General features: G+C 38.4%; 1 protein-coding gene across 1 annotated transcript in view; it reads right to left on the bottom strand.

Moving 5' to 3' along the window:
• Positions 1-19,796, bottom strand: part of LOC126184364 (dual specificity protein phosphatase Mpk3-like) — a 35,161-nt gene extending 15,365 nt beyond the window's left edge. Inside the window, exons 1-3 of the mRNA XM_049926747.1 lie at positions 19,724-19,796; positions 12,361-12,518; positions 9,708-9,917 (exon numbers count right to left, since the gene is read on the bottom strand). Of these exons, the coding sequence (XP_049782704.1) occupies positions 9,708-9,917; positions 12,361-12,518; positions 19,724-19,796 (441 nt within the window). The remainder of the gene's footprint in view (positions 1-9,707; positions 9,918-12,360; positions 12,519-19,723) is intronic.
• Positions 19,797-20,035: the final 239 nt, after the last annotated feature.

The raw sequence follows: 20,035 nt of genomic DNA on the forward strand, positions 1-20,035 counted from the left end.
GTGCACTGATTTACATAAATTCTGTCCAAAAGTGCTTCTTGCATTAATATAATATATGAATTTGCTGTAGTGTTTATGCACTTTACTTTTCACAACCACCACACCCTCTGGGCATGTCTGTGGACAATATCAACAGTGTTTCATAAGGTGTGCTGCAGACTCCATTTACTACATGTGATGTAGTGGGTAGATAGAGTGGGATATCACTTGCTCAATCTTCAGCCTGCAGACCTACGAAGGAAGGAAGGGCATGAATATAATCCATCGCACTTCTATCCCACACATCGCCCCCTCACCGTGTGCACAATGTTACACCTCTAGGGCACAATGTCTCCCATAATACAACTGTAACACACTTAGATGTGATGTAGACATTTAATCCAGAATGAGATTTTCACTCTGCAGCGGAGTGTGCGCTGATATGAAACTTCCTGGCAGATTAAAACTGTGTGCCCGACCGAGACTCGAACTCGGGACGGTAGGAGATGAGACACTGGCAGAACTAAAGCTGTGACGACCGGGCGTGAGTCGTGCTTCGGTAGCTCAGATGGTAGAGCACTTGCCCGCGAAAGGCAAAGGTCCCGAGTTCGAGTCTCGGTCGGGCACACAGTTTTAATCTGCCAGGAAGTTTCTTAGACATTTAATGTTTGTTTTTAACCCACTTCATTTAAAGATTAACAATATTTTTTAATAATCTGTGGTTTTCCCATCCCCTGCAACATAGAAACTATTAGTCCTACAGAAAAAATGTACTAGGAAATATTTTTTGCTAGAAGCTGTGGTTTTTGAGTGATTCCAGAAAAACAGAAGAGAGACCTTTCAACCAGCCCCTCCCAGTGTTAACAACCCACCTGTCATGATTCTTAGTTTATTGTTACTGGCACTCTCCCCTACCACTGAGCAAAAATTTGTGGCTGCATGAAGTTTTCTCCTAATTTTCCTTCTTTGATTAGCTGTAGTTACATTATATTGCGATCAAGACAATTAAAATGATAGTGCTCCAGACACATCTTAGACTGGTGATTGTTGAGTTACATGCCTGAGCTGCCCAATATGAACATGCCACCACAAAAATAACAGAACAGTTCAGAAATATTTTGTTAAAGGGAAACACAAAAAGTAAAATCTATGTATTATAGGTAAGCCAAACTAAATGTTTAGAAATGAAGTGTTGATCCATATTACTTTGTCCAGGTCTTGTTTGTGTACTATCTACATTTCTATACATACTCTTAAAACCCCTATAAAGACTGTGGCAGAGGGTATTTAATACCCTACATGCCCAGTCCATTCACAGGTGGAGCATGGGAAGCATGAATACTTCAATGCCTGTGTACAAGGTTATTTGCTCAATTTTATCTGCCAAATAACTATGGAATCAACACACAAATGGGCTGAAGAATATCTGTGCCCTACAAGTTAGTTCTTAAAACCTTGTAAGTAGGTTCTCATGAGTTGTACACTATCTTTCTTTTGGATGGCAATGGATATACTATTGAAAATAGTGTTGCCAAAGCAGAGTTACAAAACACAGCCTTCCGAAATGCCTTCACCAAAGAAGACAAAGTAAATATACCAAAATTCGAATCAAGAACAGCTGCCAACGTGAGTAACATAGAAGCAGGTAATCTCGGAGTAGTGAAGCAACTTAAATCACTTAATAAAAGCAAGTCTTCTGGTCCAGACTGTATACCAATTAGGTTCCTTTCAGAGTATGCTGATGCATTAGCTCCATACTAAACAATCATATACAACCGATCACTTGACAAAAGATCCCTGCCCAAAGACTGGAAAGTTACACAGGTCACACTAATATTCACGAAAGGTAGTAGGAGTAATCCACTTAACTATAGGCCTATATCATTAACGTTGATATGCAGCAGGATTTTGGAACATACATTGTGTTCGAACATTATGAATTACCTCAAATAAAATGGTCTATTGATACACACAGTCAACATGGGTTTAGAAAACATTGTTCTTGTGAAACACAACTAGCTTTTTATTCGTATGAAGTGTTGAGTGCTATTGACAAGGGATTTCAGATCGATTCCATATTTATCGATTTCCGGAATGCTTTTGATACTGTACCACACAAGTGGCTTGTAGTGAAATTGCATGCTCATGGAATATCGTCTCAGTTATGTGACTGGGTTTGTGATTTCCTGTCAGAGAAGTCACAGTTTGTAGTAACTGACAGAAAGTCATAGAGTAAAACAGAAGTGATTTCTGGCGTTCCCCAAGGTAGTGTTATAGGTCCTTTGCTATTCCTTTTATATATATATATATATATATATATATATATATATATATATATATATAATTAAAATGATATATATATATATATAGACACACACACAATTTGGGAGACAATCTGAGCAGCCGTCTTAGGTTGTTTGCAGAAGACACTGTTGTTTATCGACTAATAAAGTCATAAGAAGATAAAAACAAATTGCAAAATGAGTTAGAGACGGTATCTGAAGGGTGCAAAATTTAGCAGTTGACCCTAAATAATGGAAAGTTAGAGGGCATCTACATGAGTGATAATAGGAATTCATTAAACTTCGGTTACATGATAAGTCAGTCTACACTAGAGGCCGTAAATTCAACAAAATACCTAGGAATTACCATTACAAACAGATTAAATTGGAAAGAACACATAGAAAATGTTGTGGGGAAGGCTAACCAAAGACTGCATTTTATTGGCAGGACACTTAGAAAATGTTACAGATATATTAAGGAGACTGATTACACTACGCTTGTCCGTCCTCTTTTAGAATACTGCTGTGTGGTGTGGGATGCTTACCAGATAGGACTTACAGAGTACATCAAAAAAGTTCAAAGAAGGGCAGCATGTTTTGTATTATCGCAAAATATGTGAGACAGTGTTACTGAAATAATACACGATTTGGGCTGGACATCATTAAGAGAAAAACTTTTTCATGGCAATGGACTCTCTTCTCATAAAATTCCAATCACCAACAATCTCCTCTGAATGCAAAAATATTTTGTTGACACAGACCTACATAGGGAGAAACGATCACCACAATAACATAAGGGAAATCAGAGCTCATACGGAAAGAGATAGGTGTTTGTTCCTTCCGCACACTATACGAGATTGGAATAATAGATATTTGTGAAGGTAGTTCGATGAACCCTCTGCCAGGCACTTAAATGTGATTTTCAGAGTATCGATGTAGATGTAGATGATACTTTGAGAAAGATTTGACAAAGCACAGAAAGACCTAAGCGGAAAAAAGGCCACTGGAATAGAAGAGATTCTCTGAGAATTAATGATATCATGGGAAAAGCCAGCCATGACAAAATTATTCCATCCGGTATTCACGGCATATGGGACAGGTGAGATACCCTTCAGACTTGATCAGACCAAAACTCATAATCTAATAAGCACCAAGTCCAAAGAAGGCTGCTGCTGACAGGAGTGAATACTACTGAACCATCAGTTTAAGAAGTCATAGCTGCAAAATATTGGCATAAATTATTTAGAACAGAATGGAAAAACTTGTTGAAGCTGGCTTCAGGGAAGATCAGATTGAATTTTGGAGAAATACAGTAACACACAATGCTGTACAGATCTTAGGACTTCACTTAGAACACAGGCTCAAGAAAGGCAAACCCACAAGTACAGCATTTTTAGAATCAGACAAAGCTTTTGATATTGTTGACTGGACTACAATTTTCAAAATCTTGAAGGCACCAGGGATAAAATAAATACAGTGAACAAAAGGTTATTTACTGTTTTCACAGGAACCAGACGGCAGTTATAAGAGTCTACGGATGCAAAATGGTGGTAGTAGCTGTGGAGAGAGGAAGATAGGCTACTATCCTATGTCCGGTGTTATTCAATCAGCACACTGGGCACGCAGTAAATGAAAACAAAGAGAAAATTGGAAAGGGAATTTAAGTACATGGAGAAGAAATAAAAACTTTAAAGTTTCCCAGTGACATTGTCATTCTGCCACAAAGGATTCTCATGACCATTTGGATGGAATGGATACACCTTGAAAAAGATATTATAGCATGAACATCAATGAAAGTAATTACGGGTAATGGAGTGTCATCCAATTAAACCAGGTAATGGAATTAGGAAATGAGAAACTAAAAGTACCTGAAAACGAGGAATTTGTTAGCATCTGTAAGTGTTAGGAAGTCTTTTATGACAGTATTTGTTTGAAGTATAGACAAGCATGGAAGTGAAACGCAGACAATGAGCAGTTTAGATAAGAAGGTACTAGAGATTCTGGAATACAGGGCTGCAGAAGAATGCTGAAGGTTAAATAGGTAGAGCGAATAAAAACTGAAGTACTGAATATAATGGGGGTCGGGGGAGGGGAAGAAAATTTATGGCACGACTTGACTGAAAGAAGGGATTTGTTTGATAGGACACATCCTGATGGGTCAAGGAATTTTCAGTTTGCTAATGCAGGTAATGTGGGGATTAAAAATTATATAGGGGGACTAAAGTTTGAATATAGTAAGCAGGTTCAAGTGAATGGAAGTACAGTAGTTTGACAGAGATGAAGATGCTTGCACAGGATGGAGTAACATGGAAAACTGCATCAAACCAGTCTTTGGGTTGAAAAATAACAACAATTAAAATCTTTGCAAATATTATCATTCAACCTAAATCCCTTGTTAGGTGTTCCACCCCCTCGAGGTCTATGGAGCTAAGCACACATGCAGCACAGCCTATAGTTGTGTCAGAGAGACCTTTGATGTACTCTTGATAGGCACTAACAGTTACTGACAGTAACAAAAACCATACTGAAGCAATGCCAACAATGAATGGAAAAAGACTCTTGGCAGCAGTTGTAAAATGTGGTGGTAGTCTATGATATTACTCTGTAAAATACAAGATTTTTTACATCTTGTATAAACAATACGACTACAAACCCATTAGCCTCAATACTAGGTTGCTATTGCAATATATTTGTCACTGGAATCCATCCCTCACTAATTTGTATTTTTAAGAGCTTTAGTTTATTCTTCAAAAGTTTTTGTATAATCATGCTGCAATTACCATTTACGTAGAAGTAAGTAAAAAGCAGTACATCAATTTAAAATTCCTTATAAAATCAAATAATCTCCCTGAAAGTGCTTTAAACTATTAACAGATGTGTTTCATGGTAACACAGTATCAGGAGTATCACCAATGGTCTTCCGGAGTTTGGTGAATATGACTCTGATCCACAACTGCACTGCTGGCCATTAAAATTTCAGCACCATCAAGGTGGCACACAACAAAGTGCTGCATGTTCAGATATGCAAATGATCAGAATTTCAGTACAACCACACAAATTACATGGGAGTAACACCATGTACATTCTGTACATAACAAAAGATTACACTGAAGTTTTTACTCGGAAACTGCAGTTGAATGTTGGCTGATTGTGGAAAGATCACGTTATGCCTCATTTCAGAAGGAGATTTATTTACCCGCATACATACAAATTTGACAGCAGAAGTATTGTAGCTCCTGAGACAGTGGTTTACATTCCAGTGCTGTCATTGCTGACATTGGTTGGGATTTCATGACTGTTATGCAAATATGAAATTGATGGATTCAGGAGGGTCATACTCAGTGCCACAAGTTATTTGCTATCCTTGCTGTTGTTGCAGTTTTAGTGGGTAGCAATGTTCTTTCGTATTATGAACAGCACTGTAACATATGAGGATCATTTGCAGAACAGTCACGAGTACATACACAATATAAATTGACAGCTAAAAATATAAATTAAAATCAGTATGGAATATTGTTCAAAGTGAGACAGGGGCAATAGCCATAGCCAACGACACTTTCTATTAAAGGGAATGGGTGCACTGACAAAGTTGTTGTTAAACATACTTGATAAATATGAACTGTTTTTCATACAGTATGTGAGAAAACTGATGTAACTAGTTACGAAGAGAAAGTAAACCAGTGGAGAAAAGAAGTGACAATGGGGAAAGTGAAATAGAAAACTCTCTTTCATCACTTGTGAAGCACAGAAAACTTAGCTTCAAAAATAAAAATTAATATGGAGTTGTTAGTAACTCAAATAAGACACTAAAAAGTGACTCTGTAATAAGTAATGTTCTTAGCCACATGTGTCATATATATTTAATGCAAGGGATTTTCTCACACAGATTAAAATATGCCACTATAAGACTTCTGTATAAGATGATGTCAATTACTTTTCACCAGTCTTTCTTCTCATACGATTTAAAAAACGAAAAGGTTTTTTTAAAGATAATGTACTCTACAATTCTCACTAACATGCACACAGGCTGAGTGGCCCTTTTGAAATCCAATCGAAAATTCACTGACCATATAAAATTTTTAGATGATAATAAGCAACCACCTGGGGAATATTGAGAGTTGTCAAGGCACTGGGTCAACCATATTATTATATTACTACAGGGATGTAAATGTAATTTAAGACAAGGCTCCATATTCAGAACCAATATATCAGAGATATCAATCCCATGCTGGTGATCAAAGTATTATTTATTAAAATGATGACTACCTCCAAATGGCAATCCACCTACAGAATATAGTGTGAAAGAAATGTGAACAAAGATTTGCAATGATGGTTGATCAATACCACAGATGTCACCCTCACCTAGTATGTGACAAGCTACAAAAACAAAATAAAGATTTCACTAATAATATCAGATAAAACATACTGCTGAATTCCATATGGCAAGAGGTAGTGCCCACAGTATTGTATGGATAGGAAGCCTGGATGTTTTTTTAAAGGAACTATCAAATATACACGTAGCGCAAATGAAATTCCTACCAAAATTGAAGGGTTGTGAAGCAATAAAGACAAAGACAAGAATGTAAATAATTTGGGAGTAAGGAAGGCCACTCACCAAATAGCAGAAGTGTTGAGTTATTGACAGGAACACACAAAAGACAAAGAAAACTTGCTAGTTTTCAGAATAGATCTTTTGTCAAGCTAGATTTCTCCCACATTACTTTAATGCTATGGTACAATTTTATGCACTACTTCTTAAATACGAACTAAACTAGACTAAGATGAAACAAATTACACAAAAAAATTAACTTCTCTAACATGATAATATGACTGACACAACCTAATGCCTTCATTAAGCATCAGAAGATCACTACTGTTGACATCATCATTAAAAAATAAAATAAAATAAAATAATTAATGCACTTAGTAAAGTACTAACAGCTGCCTCAGTAGAGTTATTCTTTAGTAATTCTATATGATGACTCTAACAATGGGAAGTTCACATCAGAATATCAACAATATGGTGGAAACGATAGATTACTGCTCACTGCAAAGATGACACATCGAGATGGAGGCAGGCACAATGAAAATACTGTTACACATTCAGCTTTTGGCCAAAGCCTTCTTCACAAAGGGAAAACCACACATATTCTCACAAGCAAGCATGCCTCATGCACAAATGAGTGCTACCTCTGACCGCTCCTAAGTGGTTAGAGAGGGCAATCGTGTGCACGAGGAATGCTTGCTTGTGTGAATGTGTGTGTTCTTTCCTTTCTGAAGGGGCCTTTCATCAAAAGCTCAATGTGTACAGAATTTTCATTGTGCCTGTCTACATCTCAATATATCATCTTTACGGTGAGTAGCAATCTATCTCTTGTATGATTATTCTGCAATTCACACTCAAGTAATTGGCTGAGGGTACATGGAACCACTTTCAGACTATTTCTCAACAATTTTACCCTGGAATAATGTGAGAAAAATTAACCCCTACATCTTTCGGCAAGCTCCAATTTGTCTTATTTTATTATAATGGTCATTTCTTGCTTTGTTGCTGTGTCTGACAAAGTAACCCATTATTACACTGGTGGGTGACAACTCTTCAGAACATTGCCCTCACAGAATGTTTGGGAAATTGTGTAATGAATGATACTTGCCACTTGTTACTGACATGCTGCCGATGCAGAACATGAATAGATGTCAGTAAATAAGTTAAAATGCTTCAAATTTTTGAGTGTATATAGTGATGGATAAAAATGAAAGGAGCATATTACTAAGCTTCTCAAGCAATTAAGTTTAGCCACATTTGCTTTTTGTGTAATTGCTAGTCTTGGAAACAAATGTATTACTCTACTGACATATTTTTTTTATATTTTCACTCAATATTGTCCTATGTAATAATTTTCTTAGGTACCTCATCACTTAGAAAGTATTGATTGCACAAAAGTGAGCCCTATGAATAATATGTGGTGTTAACCTGTGGTCATCATGTAGGTATTTCAAGGACCTAGCCATTTTAACTGTGTCATTACAATACATCTATTCACTTGCAGAATTTCATAAATGATCCATCAAAATTTGAGAAGAACAGAGACATCCATACCTACAACACTAGAAAAAAATTGCCTTTATTATCCATTATTAAAGCTGCCAATGACTGAAAAGAGTTAAATATGCAGCGATATATATATATATATATATATATATATATATATAAAATTTTTGTCCAGCAACATGAAATATCTGACAGGTAGGAAACCAAGCTTTAAATCTAACCTAAATAATTTCTCCTGGACAACACCTATTCCATGGACAAATTCCTATTTAAAAATAGATGCATCTTAAAAAACAACTTGTTTAAGTGTAGTTGCATAATCAGGACTACAAAATAATGTGTTCCTTAATGTCAACACTAATGATGTATGCATGTGCTGTAAACTGATTCATTCCACATTATTTCAATAAAAGAACCATTCATATGTTCTACAGAATGGGTAAGCAAGTAATTAACAAACTAACATGTTAAGTCACATTTCTTAGAGGGGCCAAAAGTGGCATACTTTGATGTGCCTGGTAATACACTCAAAATTAATTATGTCTTACACACAACTAAGAACATTACGTATTATAGGGCCACACTTGAGTCTGGTTGCAGATTTCATCAACTCCATACAAATTGAACTTTCCAGGTCATGATGATTTTTGTTATTTCATATGTAGTTGTGCAAGAGATTTTCATGTCACTTTATTTTCCTCATGTTGCTTCTTCAGTGTGTTGATTTGCTACCTCTTTTGAAATCCTTAAACCAATTTTCTGAAATGTTTTGGATATAATTATATATTCACCTGCTACACATGGACCACTTTAATTGAAACAGAGTCATATTGTGTGGCTTACTTGTTTGCCTGTCTTTTAACAATGTTCCATTTTCATTTAGTTTTACCATCTCTTATGTAAATTTTTGAAAAATGTGCATACTCCTTCATTTTTCTGAGAGTTTTTAAATATTTTACAGAACTGTTTGTGTGATTAAATTACTTCTGGATCTTTATTTTTTCAGACTATTTTGTAAAGTCCCTTTTCTTTCAAAAGATATTTAGATATCTTTAATCATCCAAGATTTCCACAAAGACTTGTAGCACTGTATTGAGGAAAGTGCTTCCAAAATGGTATACCAACTTATTAAGTCAGAGGATTAATTATGAGCTGGCATTAAGCTCACTGTGTACTTCATCGCAGTCTTTATTTTTCTTAAGATTTCTCTAAAATCTTTCATTGTTTTGTCATTAATCACATTCATTATGTTCTTTGAATAGCACCTAACATATGGCAACAGCCACATGTGGTGTGACTTTTAAAACTACAGTGACGTTATTCTTACATGAAGTCATGACTTTTCTACTCATACATAAATCAAGTGCCCAATTTGAATTTCACTTGTAGTGTACCTGTATGCTGTGCCTGTTTAGTGACTCCCTGTCCTCTGAATTTGATGCATTGCCCAGAAATAAGTGTGGAACTATCTCAACAGGGAAGTCCCGATCTTCTTCTAGACCCAAGGATGAATCACAGCGGTCATCTGAATCTGAAGAGTCTGTGCTACTTGTAGCAGCAGAAGATGAACTACCACATGAAGAACCCAAATGATGGTGCTGCCTCTGAAACAAGAAAGAAAAGTCATCTTTATACACTGAAACACAGAAATAAATATTCTTAAACCAGCTGAGAGGCTAAACAGTAAACAAATTTCTATGTGTTATATTGTGGAAAAAATAATGATACCCAATACTGTAGTTAACAAAGTCACAATGGTATTGTGTTGTTCATTCTTCCATTATCTACTGAAGTGTGACAAATATAAAGTGAATGCTGCATGGGTATAGCAAGAATTCTGATTATATGAGGACTACAATACAAGTTTCATATCCTTCAAGCAGAGAGATTTTCATGGATGGCAGAATATTAGCAACAACTAATTTTTAATAATGAGAATGGGGATTTTTTTTATAACATTCCACAACATAGCTGTCAGAAGTTGATTTTCTAGTTTCATAACCAGAGCTTCCATTATTCTGCTTTCCCTTAACTCTGGTCCTTCATTACACCTGCATGATCAAAGTGATAAAAAGTGCTGTAAATTACACACTCTCAATGAAGATGAAGTGAAAATCCAACTCATAGTGTCTACTGATCATATGTGAGAAGTCTTGGGTTTATACAGTAGATTTGTGAATTTTTTTAAATTGGATCTATTGAAATACCAAAACCACATGGAATCATTTGTATGGTTTACAGCAAACAGAAATTCATACAAAGCTGGTGAATTTTTGTACAGAGTATGTTCTCTGACTTTGAACAATTAAGATGAGTGTAGTTGTACCTTAAAGAGACCTGAAAACACAACCACAAGGAAAACTTCAAGAAAAGATGCAATATGGTAAAGAATGGCCAATGATTTAGGATTTCAGAGACATTTCAGGAGAGTGATGGAGAGAACTCAATATGAGAGAGCTTTGTTCAAGATCAGTGATGAATTTACTGACTTATAGTAAAACACAAATGCACAAAAAACCTCTCTGCAATGCTTGGACCATTTCAAAAAGAATAACTAACTCTGAGCACCACTTGGTTATCTTGTTTTGTAGGTCAACTGCTTCTCACTAGAAAACAAATTGCAACTAAAGCAAAAATGGTACGCAGTAACCTATAGAGAAAAGGAGAAGCACATTTAATATGTGAGAAAGGTGTTTTTTGTGTTTTGAAGCATTCTTCTAGTTAATTACCTTGCAATGGGCAAAACAAGGACTGGCAAGTACTGCACTAGTCTTTTAGATCAACTACATGAGAATTACAGTGAGAAGAATCCTGCTTTGCAATTTTTTTTATCTTCCATCACGGCAATGGAAAGTGCTTCAACAATGGGAAAACAAACATTTTGCCAGGTGTGGCATGCCATCCGCATATATTTCCATCTTTTTGCACAACTAAAGAAATTTGTGGTCGAGAGATGTTTTGAGTCCAAGAGAAATTTCATGGCAGCTGCAGTTGGAGTATCAGAATCACAGAGAATCTCATTTCTTCAATAGAGATTACCACAGAGAAAACTGGCTGAAGGACACTGACCTAAAATGAGACACACCAACAAATAGTGCAAAATCAGTGTTTCACTGCCAGTCAGAAGACTTTTCACTTTGCATCTCTCTTCCATATAACATTCTTGTTGAAGACATAGGAAGTAATTATGGATTCCTCTTTCTCAGTTCTCTATTTTTCCTAAATTACTAAATATGTTTTCAAAGTGCATTAAATAACATTCTGTGTAAAAAGTAAAAGTCAATTTCAAAATGTTAAAATCATGACTCGACTGACATCCTAATGAGTGCTTACCTTCAGGAGAGGCAACTCTCAGTACTGTTGACAGAAACAGAGTGCAACACTTTTACTCGTTAGACCAACAGATTTCCTCTAGGATTAGATAGAGATTTTCTGGTTTGGGGAAGATGCCCCTAGGCTGTGGCTAAGCCATGTCTCTGCAATATCCTTTGTTTCAGGAGTGCTACTCCTGCACAGTTCGCAGGAGAGCTTCTGTAAAATTCGGAAGGTAGGAGGCGAGGTACTGGCAGAAGTAAAGCTGTGAGGACGGGGTGAGAGTCATGCTTGGGTAGCTCAGTCGGTAGAGCACTTGCCCGCGAAAGGCAAAGGTCCCGAGTTTGAGGCTCAGTCTGGCACACAGTTTTAATCTGCCAGGAAGTTTCAACTGAGCTACCTGTCCCTCCCCCTCCCCTTTCAACATCCCTTTTTCCTTCCCGCAAAAGGAGCCTACAGAAACCTAGGGTTGTTCTGAATGGCAGGAGAGCTGTTGTCTATTTTCATGTGCCTCCCTTTCCATCTTCCAGTTTTAGTACAGAAAACAGAAATAATAGAACCACAAAAGCCAGTGAGCTTATGGAATCTGTAAGTGTACATCTGCACCACCCATGTTTTCTGTACATGCAAGTGATTATATCCTGTTTCTTGTACATTATACATTTATTTATCACTTCTGGTGAATAATTCCCATCTACTTTCAGAAATTACTTGCTGATATTTAGTAATCCAAACCTTGCAGGTCTGCAATGCTGGTGAAATCCGTAGGCTGCGGAGCCCCATGAGAGGCACAGCAACAGACTCGGCACCTGGGCCGGTGCTCACATCACCTGCCAGCTCACTACAACTGTCACACCATTCCGGGTAGCAAGAGCGAAACTGAGAGAAGCCACCTACAGAAACAGAAAGACCAAAATTAGCAAACTACAGAGCAATTTTCTTTACACAACTTCATCACTACTTTCTTGAAAAACACAGCATCAGAACATAATTACATGTTATGTGGATAATTTTACTGTAAAATATTTATGAAGTAAAATCTAAAATTAAAATAAAAGGTATGTGACCACAGTGTACTACAATACGATTATTCAAACTAATAGACTGAGAAAGTATGACCATTCCTGAAGGATAGCTGAGGAATGGTAATGAACAAAACTTTCAAACAATTTAACCAGTATGTCAATGGCAGGCAAAGAAGGTTTACAAATTATGCAACAAATTTTGGTAGTTTCAAATGAATGTACTTCAGACAACGACAAAGACACAATTCTACCCACTCAGAAAATTGTTAATGAAATACTAAACAGGACGATGTATCCGTCCCCATAAGGTACACCAATAGCAACAATAAACCACCTCTTTAAGTCATCTGTTTTACAAAATGGCTCTAAGCACTAAGCATCTGAGGTCATCAGTCCCCTAGACTTAGAACTACTTAATCCTACTTAACCTAAGGACATCACACACATCTATGCCCGAGGTAGGATTCGAACCTGTGCCCCTAGCAGCAGCGTGGTTCCGGACTGAAGCGCCTAGAACTGCTCGGCCACAGCGGCCGGCCTTCTACTTTACACTGAAGAACTATAGAAACTGCCTAATATCATGTCGGGGCCCCGCAACCACGCAGAAGTGCTGCAACATGATGTGGCATGGGCTCAGCTGATGTCTGAAGTAGTGCTAGAGGGAACTGACACCATGAATCCTGCACGGGTGTCCATAAATACGTAAGAGTACGAGGGGAGGGAGATCTCTTTGGAACAACATGTTGCAAGGCATCCCACATGTGCTCAAAAATGTTCATGTCTGTAGAGTTTGGTGGGCAACAGAAGTATTTAAACTCAGAAGAGTGTTCCTGGAGCCACTCTGTAGCAGTTCTGGACATGTGAGGTGTTGCAGTGTCCTGCTGGATTTTCCCCAAGTCTGTTGGAATGCACAATGGACATGAATGGATGCATGTGATCAGACAGGATGCTTATGTATGTATCACCTGTCCGAGTCCTATTTAAATGCATCAGGGGTCCCATGTCACTCCAACTACACATGCTCCACACCATTACAGAGTCACCACCAACTTGAACAGTCTCCTTCTGACATGCAGCGTCCATGGATTCATGAGGTTGTCTCCATACCTGTACACATCCATCCACTCGATAAAATTTGAAACAAGACTTGTCTGACTAGGCAACATGTTTCCAGTCATCAACAGCCCTATGTCGGTGCTGAAAGGCCCAGGCAAGGTGTAAAGTGTTGTGTCATACGGTCATCAAGGGTACGTAAGTGGGCCTTTGGCTCCACAAGCCCATATCGATGATGTTCCATTGAATGCTTCACATGCTGACACTTGTTGGTGGCCCAGCATTGAAATCTGCAACAATCTGCGGAAGAGTTGCACTTCTGTCACATTGAACAGTTCTCCTCAGTGTCATTGGTCCCATTCTTGCAGGATCTTTTTCCGGATGCAGCCATGTCAGAGATTTGATGTTTTAGCAGATTCCTGATATTCACAGTACACTAGTGAAATGGTTGTATGGGAAAATCCCCACTTCATCACTACCACGGAGATGCTGTGTACTATCGCTCGTGCACAGACTATAACACTACATTCAAACTCACTTAAATCTTGATAACCTGCCATTGTAGCAGCAATAACCAATCTAAAATCTGGGCCACACACTTGTTGTCTTATATAGGTGTTGCTGACCGCAGCCTTGTATTCTGCCTGTTTGCATATCTCTGTATTTGAATATGCATGCCTAAATGTGACTTGACTTTAGAAACTTTTTATCTATGTCAGAATCACATCCGATTCTACTGGGGAATTTACTGTGATATGAATGTACTGCAGTGTGCTGAAAAATAATGCCTCCAAATCTGTTAATGTAAAAAATCTTACACACAAGCTTCATTAACATTCTACATCTTTATTCTTCATGTCTACATATTTATTTCTCAGCACAGTCACCCTGGCAACAAACACATTTCTCCCAATGAGAGACCATTTGTTGATACCATCACTGTAGAAAGTTTGACTTTGTTGATGGAGCCACAAAATCACTTCTGCTTGCACTACTTCATCACTATGAAAGAAAATTCCTTCAAGGTGTTCTTTAAGTTCTGGAAACATAAAAATTGGATGGGGCCACGTTGTAAGTGTACCGATGACCATCGATGGTAGCGAATCCAAGGTGTCAGATTATTGTTAATGTTGCAGCACTCTTGTGTGGTCTGGTATTTTCATGCTGAAAGAGAGGCTACTCCAGATGTGGATGAACTCTTCAAATCTGCACTGTCAGTTTTCTGTGGATTTTGCAGTATGTAGCAGAGTTGACGGTGTTGCCTTTTGGCACAAATTTGAAATGCACCACACCATGAAGACCCCAGAACACTGTGAGGATGACTTTGCCTGTTAATGGCCGGTCTTCAACTTCTTTGTGTCAGTGATCCCTTGAGGCAGCACTCCATTGAGGCTCTCTTGTTTTAGGGTTCAAAATAGTCAACCTAGCTTTCATAGCCTGCCACAATGTTGTTATGGATACCATCACCTTCAGGCTCAAAGCTGTACACATCTTTTATTCTTCTGTGGATTTCAGTTGGAGGCATATTTTCTGGCATTATAAACTCAATTACAGCATGGTGTTTGTCATGCACTTACATAGGTACGTGACACACTGTCATATTACATGCTACAACTCAGAGGCCTCTAGCGGCAGATGGTTGCAACTCGCATCAGTGAAGTTGGCAAGCTGTCCGAGTAAAATGCATGACATATTAAGAACAGAATAAAAAATTCTGAGGCATTAAGTTTCAACACGTCCTTATACGTTGTGTTTTGCAGATTAAGCATTATCTGAACTCTAGAGCATTAAGCTTGGAACTTTATGTACTTGCATCTTGTATAATACAGATACCATGTTTCCTAATGGCAGCGTTTTACATTAGATGGTCTCAAAGGCAGAAAGGGCTTACGACTCCAAGGGTGCAGGATGAACACAGGATGAAGTGAACAATATAGCAACAATCAAAACTGTAGTTTTAAACTGTCAAAGCTGTGTAATTTCTTAGATGATCCCGACGATTCATTGTCATCTCATTGAGATCGGTTGTTTTGCTTGTGGTCCACGTCTTCCCAACACAGTCTCAGGGAACACCTGATGAAGACGTCGAGTTACGGCGTCGAAATATCGTGTTGGGAAGACGCGGACCACCAGCAGAAAACCCAATCTCGACAAGATGGTGTAGCTATGTTGGGAAAGAACCAGCGCTCCAACTGCGAACGGAAAGCACTGAAGCTCAAATTGTTACAGGGATGGAAAGCTGGCTAAAGCTAGAGATAAGGTCATCTGAAATTTTTATAAAGCATCTAACGGTGTTTAGGAAGGCTCGATTAAATACAATTGGTGGCAGCGTCTTTGTTGCTGTTAGAAGTAGTTTATCTCATAGCGAAATTGAAGAAGATAGTTCCTGTAAGGAATACATTAATAACTGGTTCCTTCTACCGACCCAAACCCGTCCACCACCCACCAAACTCAGATGATACAGTTTCTGAACAGTTCAAAGAAAATTTCAGTCTCATTTCAAACAGGTATCTCACTCATACAATTATTGTTGGTGGTGACTTCAATCTACCAGCGATATGTTGTTGAATATACAATGTTAAAGCCGGTAGTAGGCATAAAACATCGTCGTAAATGTTACAGAATGCTTTCCCCGCAAATTATTTTGAACGATTAGTTCAGGAGTCCACTTGTCTAAATGGTTGCGTAAAGATACTTTACTTCTTAGCAACAAAAAATCCGGAGCAAATAGGGAGCGTCATGACGGATACAGGGATTAGAGACCACTAGATCATTGTAGCGACGCTGACCACCGAAACATCCAAATCCACCAAAAGTAAACGCAAAATATATTTAAAAAGCAGATAAAAATTCGTTTGCATCTTCTTAAGAGAGAGCCTCCACTCCTTCCCAATTAACTACGTAAGTGTAGACGAGACGTGGCTTAAAAATCAAAGAAACAGTATCTGAGACAACAGAGAGATTTAAACCAAATAAATTAATAAAATATGGTGCTAATTCCCCATTGTACACAGAACAACTCAGAACACTGTTAGAGAAGCACCGAAAAAAAGCATGCCTGACACAAAATTTCCAAGACTGGCGGAGTTTTACTGAAGCTAGAAACTTAGCGCGGACTTCAATGTGAGAAGCTTTTAATAGCTTCCAAAATGAAACTCTGTCTCGAAATCTGACAGAAAATCAGAAGAGATTCTGGTTGTTCGTAAAGTACACCAGCAGCAAGACACAATACCTTCACCGTGCGATACCAACGGTAATATAACCGATGACAGCGCCACTGAATAGAGGTATTCAACACAGTTTTCAGAAATTCCTTCACCAAAGAAGACGAAGTAAATATTCCACAATTCGAATCGAGAACAATTGCCAAAATGAGTAACTTAGAAGTAGATATCCTCGGTGCACCGAAGCAGCTTGAAGCACTTAATAAAGCTAAGTCTTCCGGTCCAGATAGCATACCAATAACGTCTTTTCAGTGTATGCTGATACAATATATAGCCCCATACTTCGCAGTCGTATACAACCGCCCGCGCGACGAAGGATCTGTACCAAAAGCTGGACACCAGTACTCAAGAAAGGAAATAGGAATAACTCTCTGAATTATACACCCATATCGCCAACGTCGATTTGCAGTAGGATTTTTGGAACGTATACTGTGTTCGAACATTATCAATTACCTCGAATGTAACGGTCTACTGACACACAGTCAGTGCGGATTCGCAAACTACCGTTCTTGTGAAAAACAATTAGCTTCTTATTCGTACGACGTAATCAGTGCCATCGGTAGAGGATCTCAAATTGATTCCATACTTCCAGTAGGCTTTTGACAACGTTTCTCGTGCGTGATTGTGGAGTATCGCTTCACCTGTACGAATGGATCAGAGATTTCCTGTCACAAAGGTCACAGTACGTAGTAATCGAGGGAAAATCACCGAGTAAAACAGAAGTGATATCGGGCGTCCCCCAAGGATGTGTTATATGCCCAGTGCTATTTCTAATATACATAAAAGATTTAGGAGATATTACGAGCAGCCCTCTTAGACTGTTTGTGGGTGATGCTGTCATTTGCCGTCTAGTAAAATCATAATAAGATCAAACCGAATTGCAAAATGACAGACAGAATGGTGCGAAAATTGGCAATCGTCTCTAAACAGGGAAAGTCTGAGGTCATCCACATGAGTGGAAAACGAAATCTGTTGAATTTCGACTAAATACCAAGGTATCACAATTACGAATAACTTAAATTGGAACGATCAAAGATAAGGTTGTGGGAAAGGCGAAACAAAGACTATCTTATACTGGCAACTTAGAAGACGCTGCAGGTCTACTAAGAGACTGCCTGTACTACGCTTGTTCGTCCTCTGATCGAGTACTGGGCTTCATTAAAACAAAGGCATTTTTCGTTGTGGCGAGATATTTTATACGAATTTCAGTCAATAACTTTCCTTTGAATGTGCACATATTTTGTCACCAACGCACATCGGCAGAAACGACCATCATAATAAAATAAGAGAAATTAGAGCTCGCCCAGAAAGATTTAGGCTAAATGTTCATTTTCCCCACGTGCTCTTAGAGAATGGAACAGTAGAGAAATAGTCTGACGGTGGTTCGAAGGACACACTGCCTGGCACTTAAATATTAACTCTAGAGCAGTCATGTAGTTGTAGACGTAAAGACGCTTCTGGCAAATGAAATTCACCTCGAAGACCAGCACTTGTGTATCTGGATTTTTGTCAGCGCTTGATTCATCTAACTTCTGTAAGGCCTATTCTTACCGTTTGTTGGTGAAATGGTTGTGTGGTATGACTGCCTCACAGTATTAGTCACATTTCCATTTTTATATCATTGGTAAGTGACGAATATTATGAAAACAAACACTCCAAACCGACGTTTCACGTAAGTCACATGCAACGAAAATCTGTAACACAACCATCTGTGTGTGGCGTGTTTATAATTATGTTTTATTTATATTTTAGGACAATTAATCTATAAAAAAACACACCACATGTCATAAAGAAAGCGTGTAAACCGTCTGAGGATGAATCACAACGATTCGAAACCGGTAACGGTACCCTTTGAATAAAGGAACTGAAAGTAAATTTGTGGCTGGTTGCTGTTCTAACACCATAAATTTTAATGTTCAGATGTCTTTTCTGAAGGTATGTGTATGGAATATAGCCTTGTATTGAAGTGGAATGTGGGCAATAAACAGATCAGAATTTAGAAAGATTACTTGAGGAACACTGTTCTCTTTTTTAAAACTACTTATAGGGTGTGATCGACGCTATATCCAAAATAATGTGGAAAAACAAAGGACCGCAAAAGATCGGAAGGCGTCTCCAGAATACCTACGTGTGGAACTGTTTGAACATAATATGATTTCACCAAATAGTACCATACACTTTCTGAAGATTGAAAAAAATACATGTACTAGGCGATATTTCCTAATGGTAAGTATGTTGTATAGCCACATCCAGCAGGGTCATGTTGCCAACGGTGAAATGAACCAACAGTGAAAACGGGTAAGGAACTATCTAGATTCGTGGATCCAAACCAGGCAGTAGTTTTCCATCTAGTCCACGTCTTACCCACGCAACTAGAGGGCAACTCCACGATAGCTACTTCTACTTGGGCATGTTCTGTTCTTCCCATGCCTGAAAAGGAAAATTAAAACGGCTGCCGTCCATGAATCTGGTAATTTTCCAAGTAAGACCGAGAAGGATTTCTTTGGTATTCCATGAGAAACATTGCTACATGCTGTAATGGATTTCGACCTGATCTGGTGACATATCCGCTGTAATCCAGCTCCGACATTGGGAATGGGTAGTTGTACACTCCATTAACGGTGGAAATTAAATCAAAACTGCCCTTCTCAACAGCTGCTCGGTAGCATCAGAGGACTGAATGCTAATTGTCAATAGCTGTGATTCCAGGGAAATTCTTCGGCATGGTCTGGGCAACGTCTTCACCGCCCTTTCTCATTATGGCACTAACGTGGCACTTTACATCTCTAGTCTAACGCGAACGAAGGAAGCTCTCTGCAGATGTCCGCCCGCCCGTCTGCACACCAAGGGGGCAGGCGGCTGTCTTCATAGCTGACCATGGGAAACAGCCACCCATACGTAGAGAGTGTCGTAATGTTCTAACAGAACAAGATGACTACACTGTGTCCAGTTTGCCTTGTTGAGCACTCGCCTTTGGAGATTTCTTTCGGACACTGATTTGTCTGCTAAGCGTCTGATTGCCGTCAAATCGTGTGCGCCGCGTTGCTATTTTGATGTGCCACCATTTGAACGGTGTTAAGTAAGTACTCAAATTCGTTGGAAACAGCC

Source organism: Schistocerca cancellata, chromosome 4 (assembly GCF_023864275.1).
Source record: "Schistocerca cancellata isolate TAMUIC-IGC-003103 chromosome 4, iqSchCanc2.1, whole genome shotgun sequence".
Lineage (NCBI taxonomy): Eukaryota > Metazoa > Arthropoda > Insecta > Orthoptera > Acrididae > Schistocerca > Schistocerca cancellata.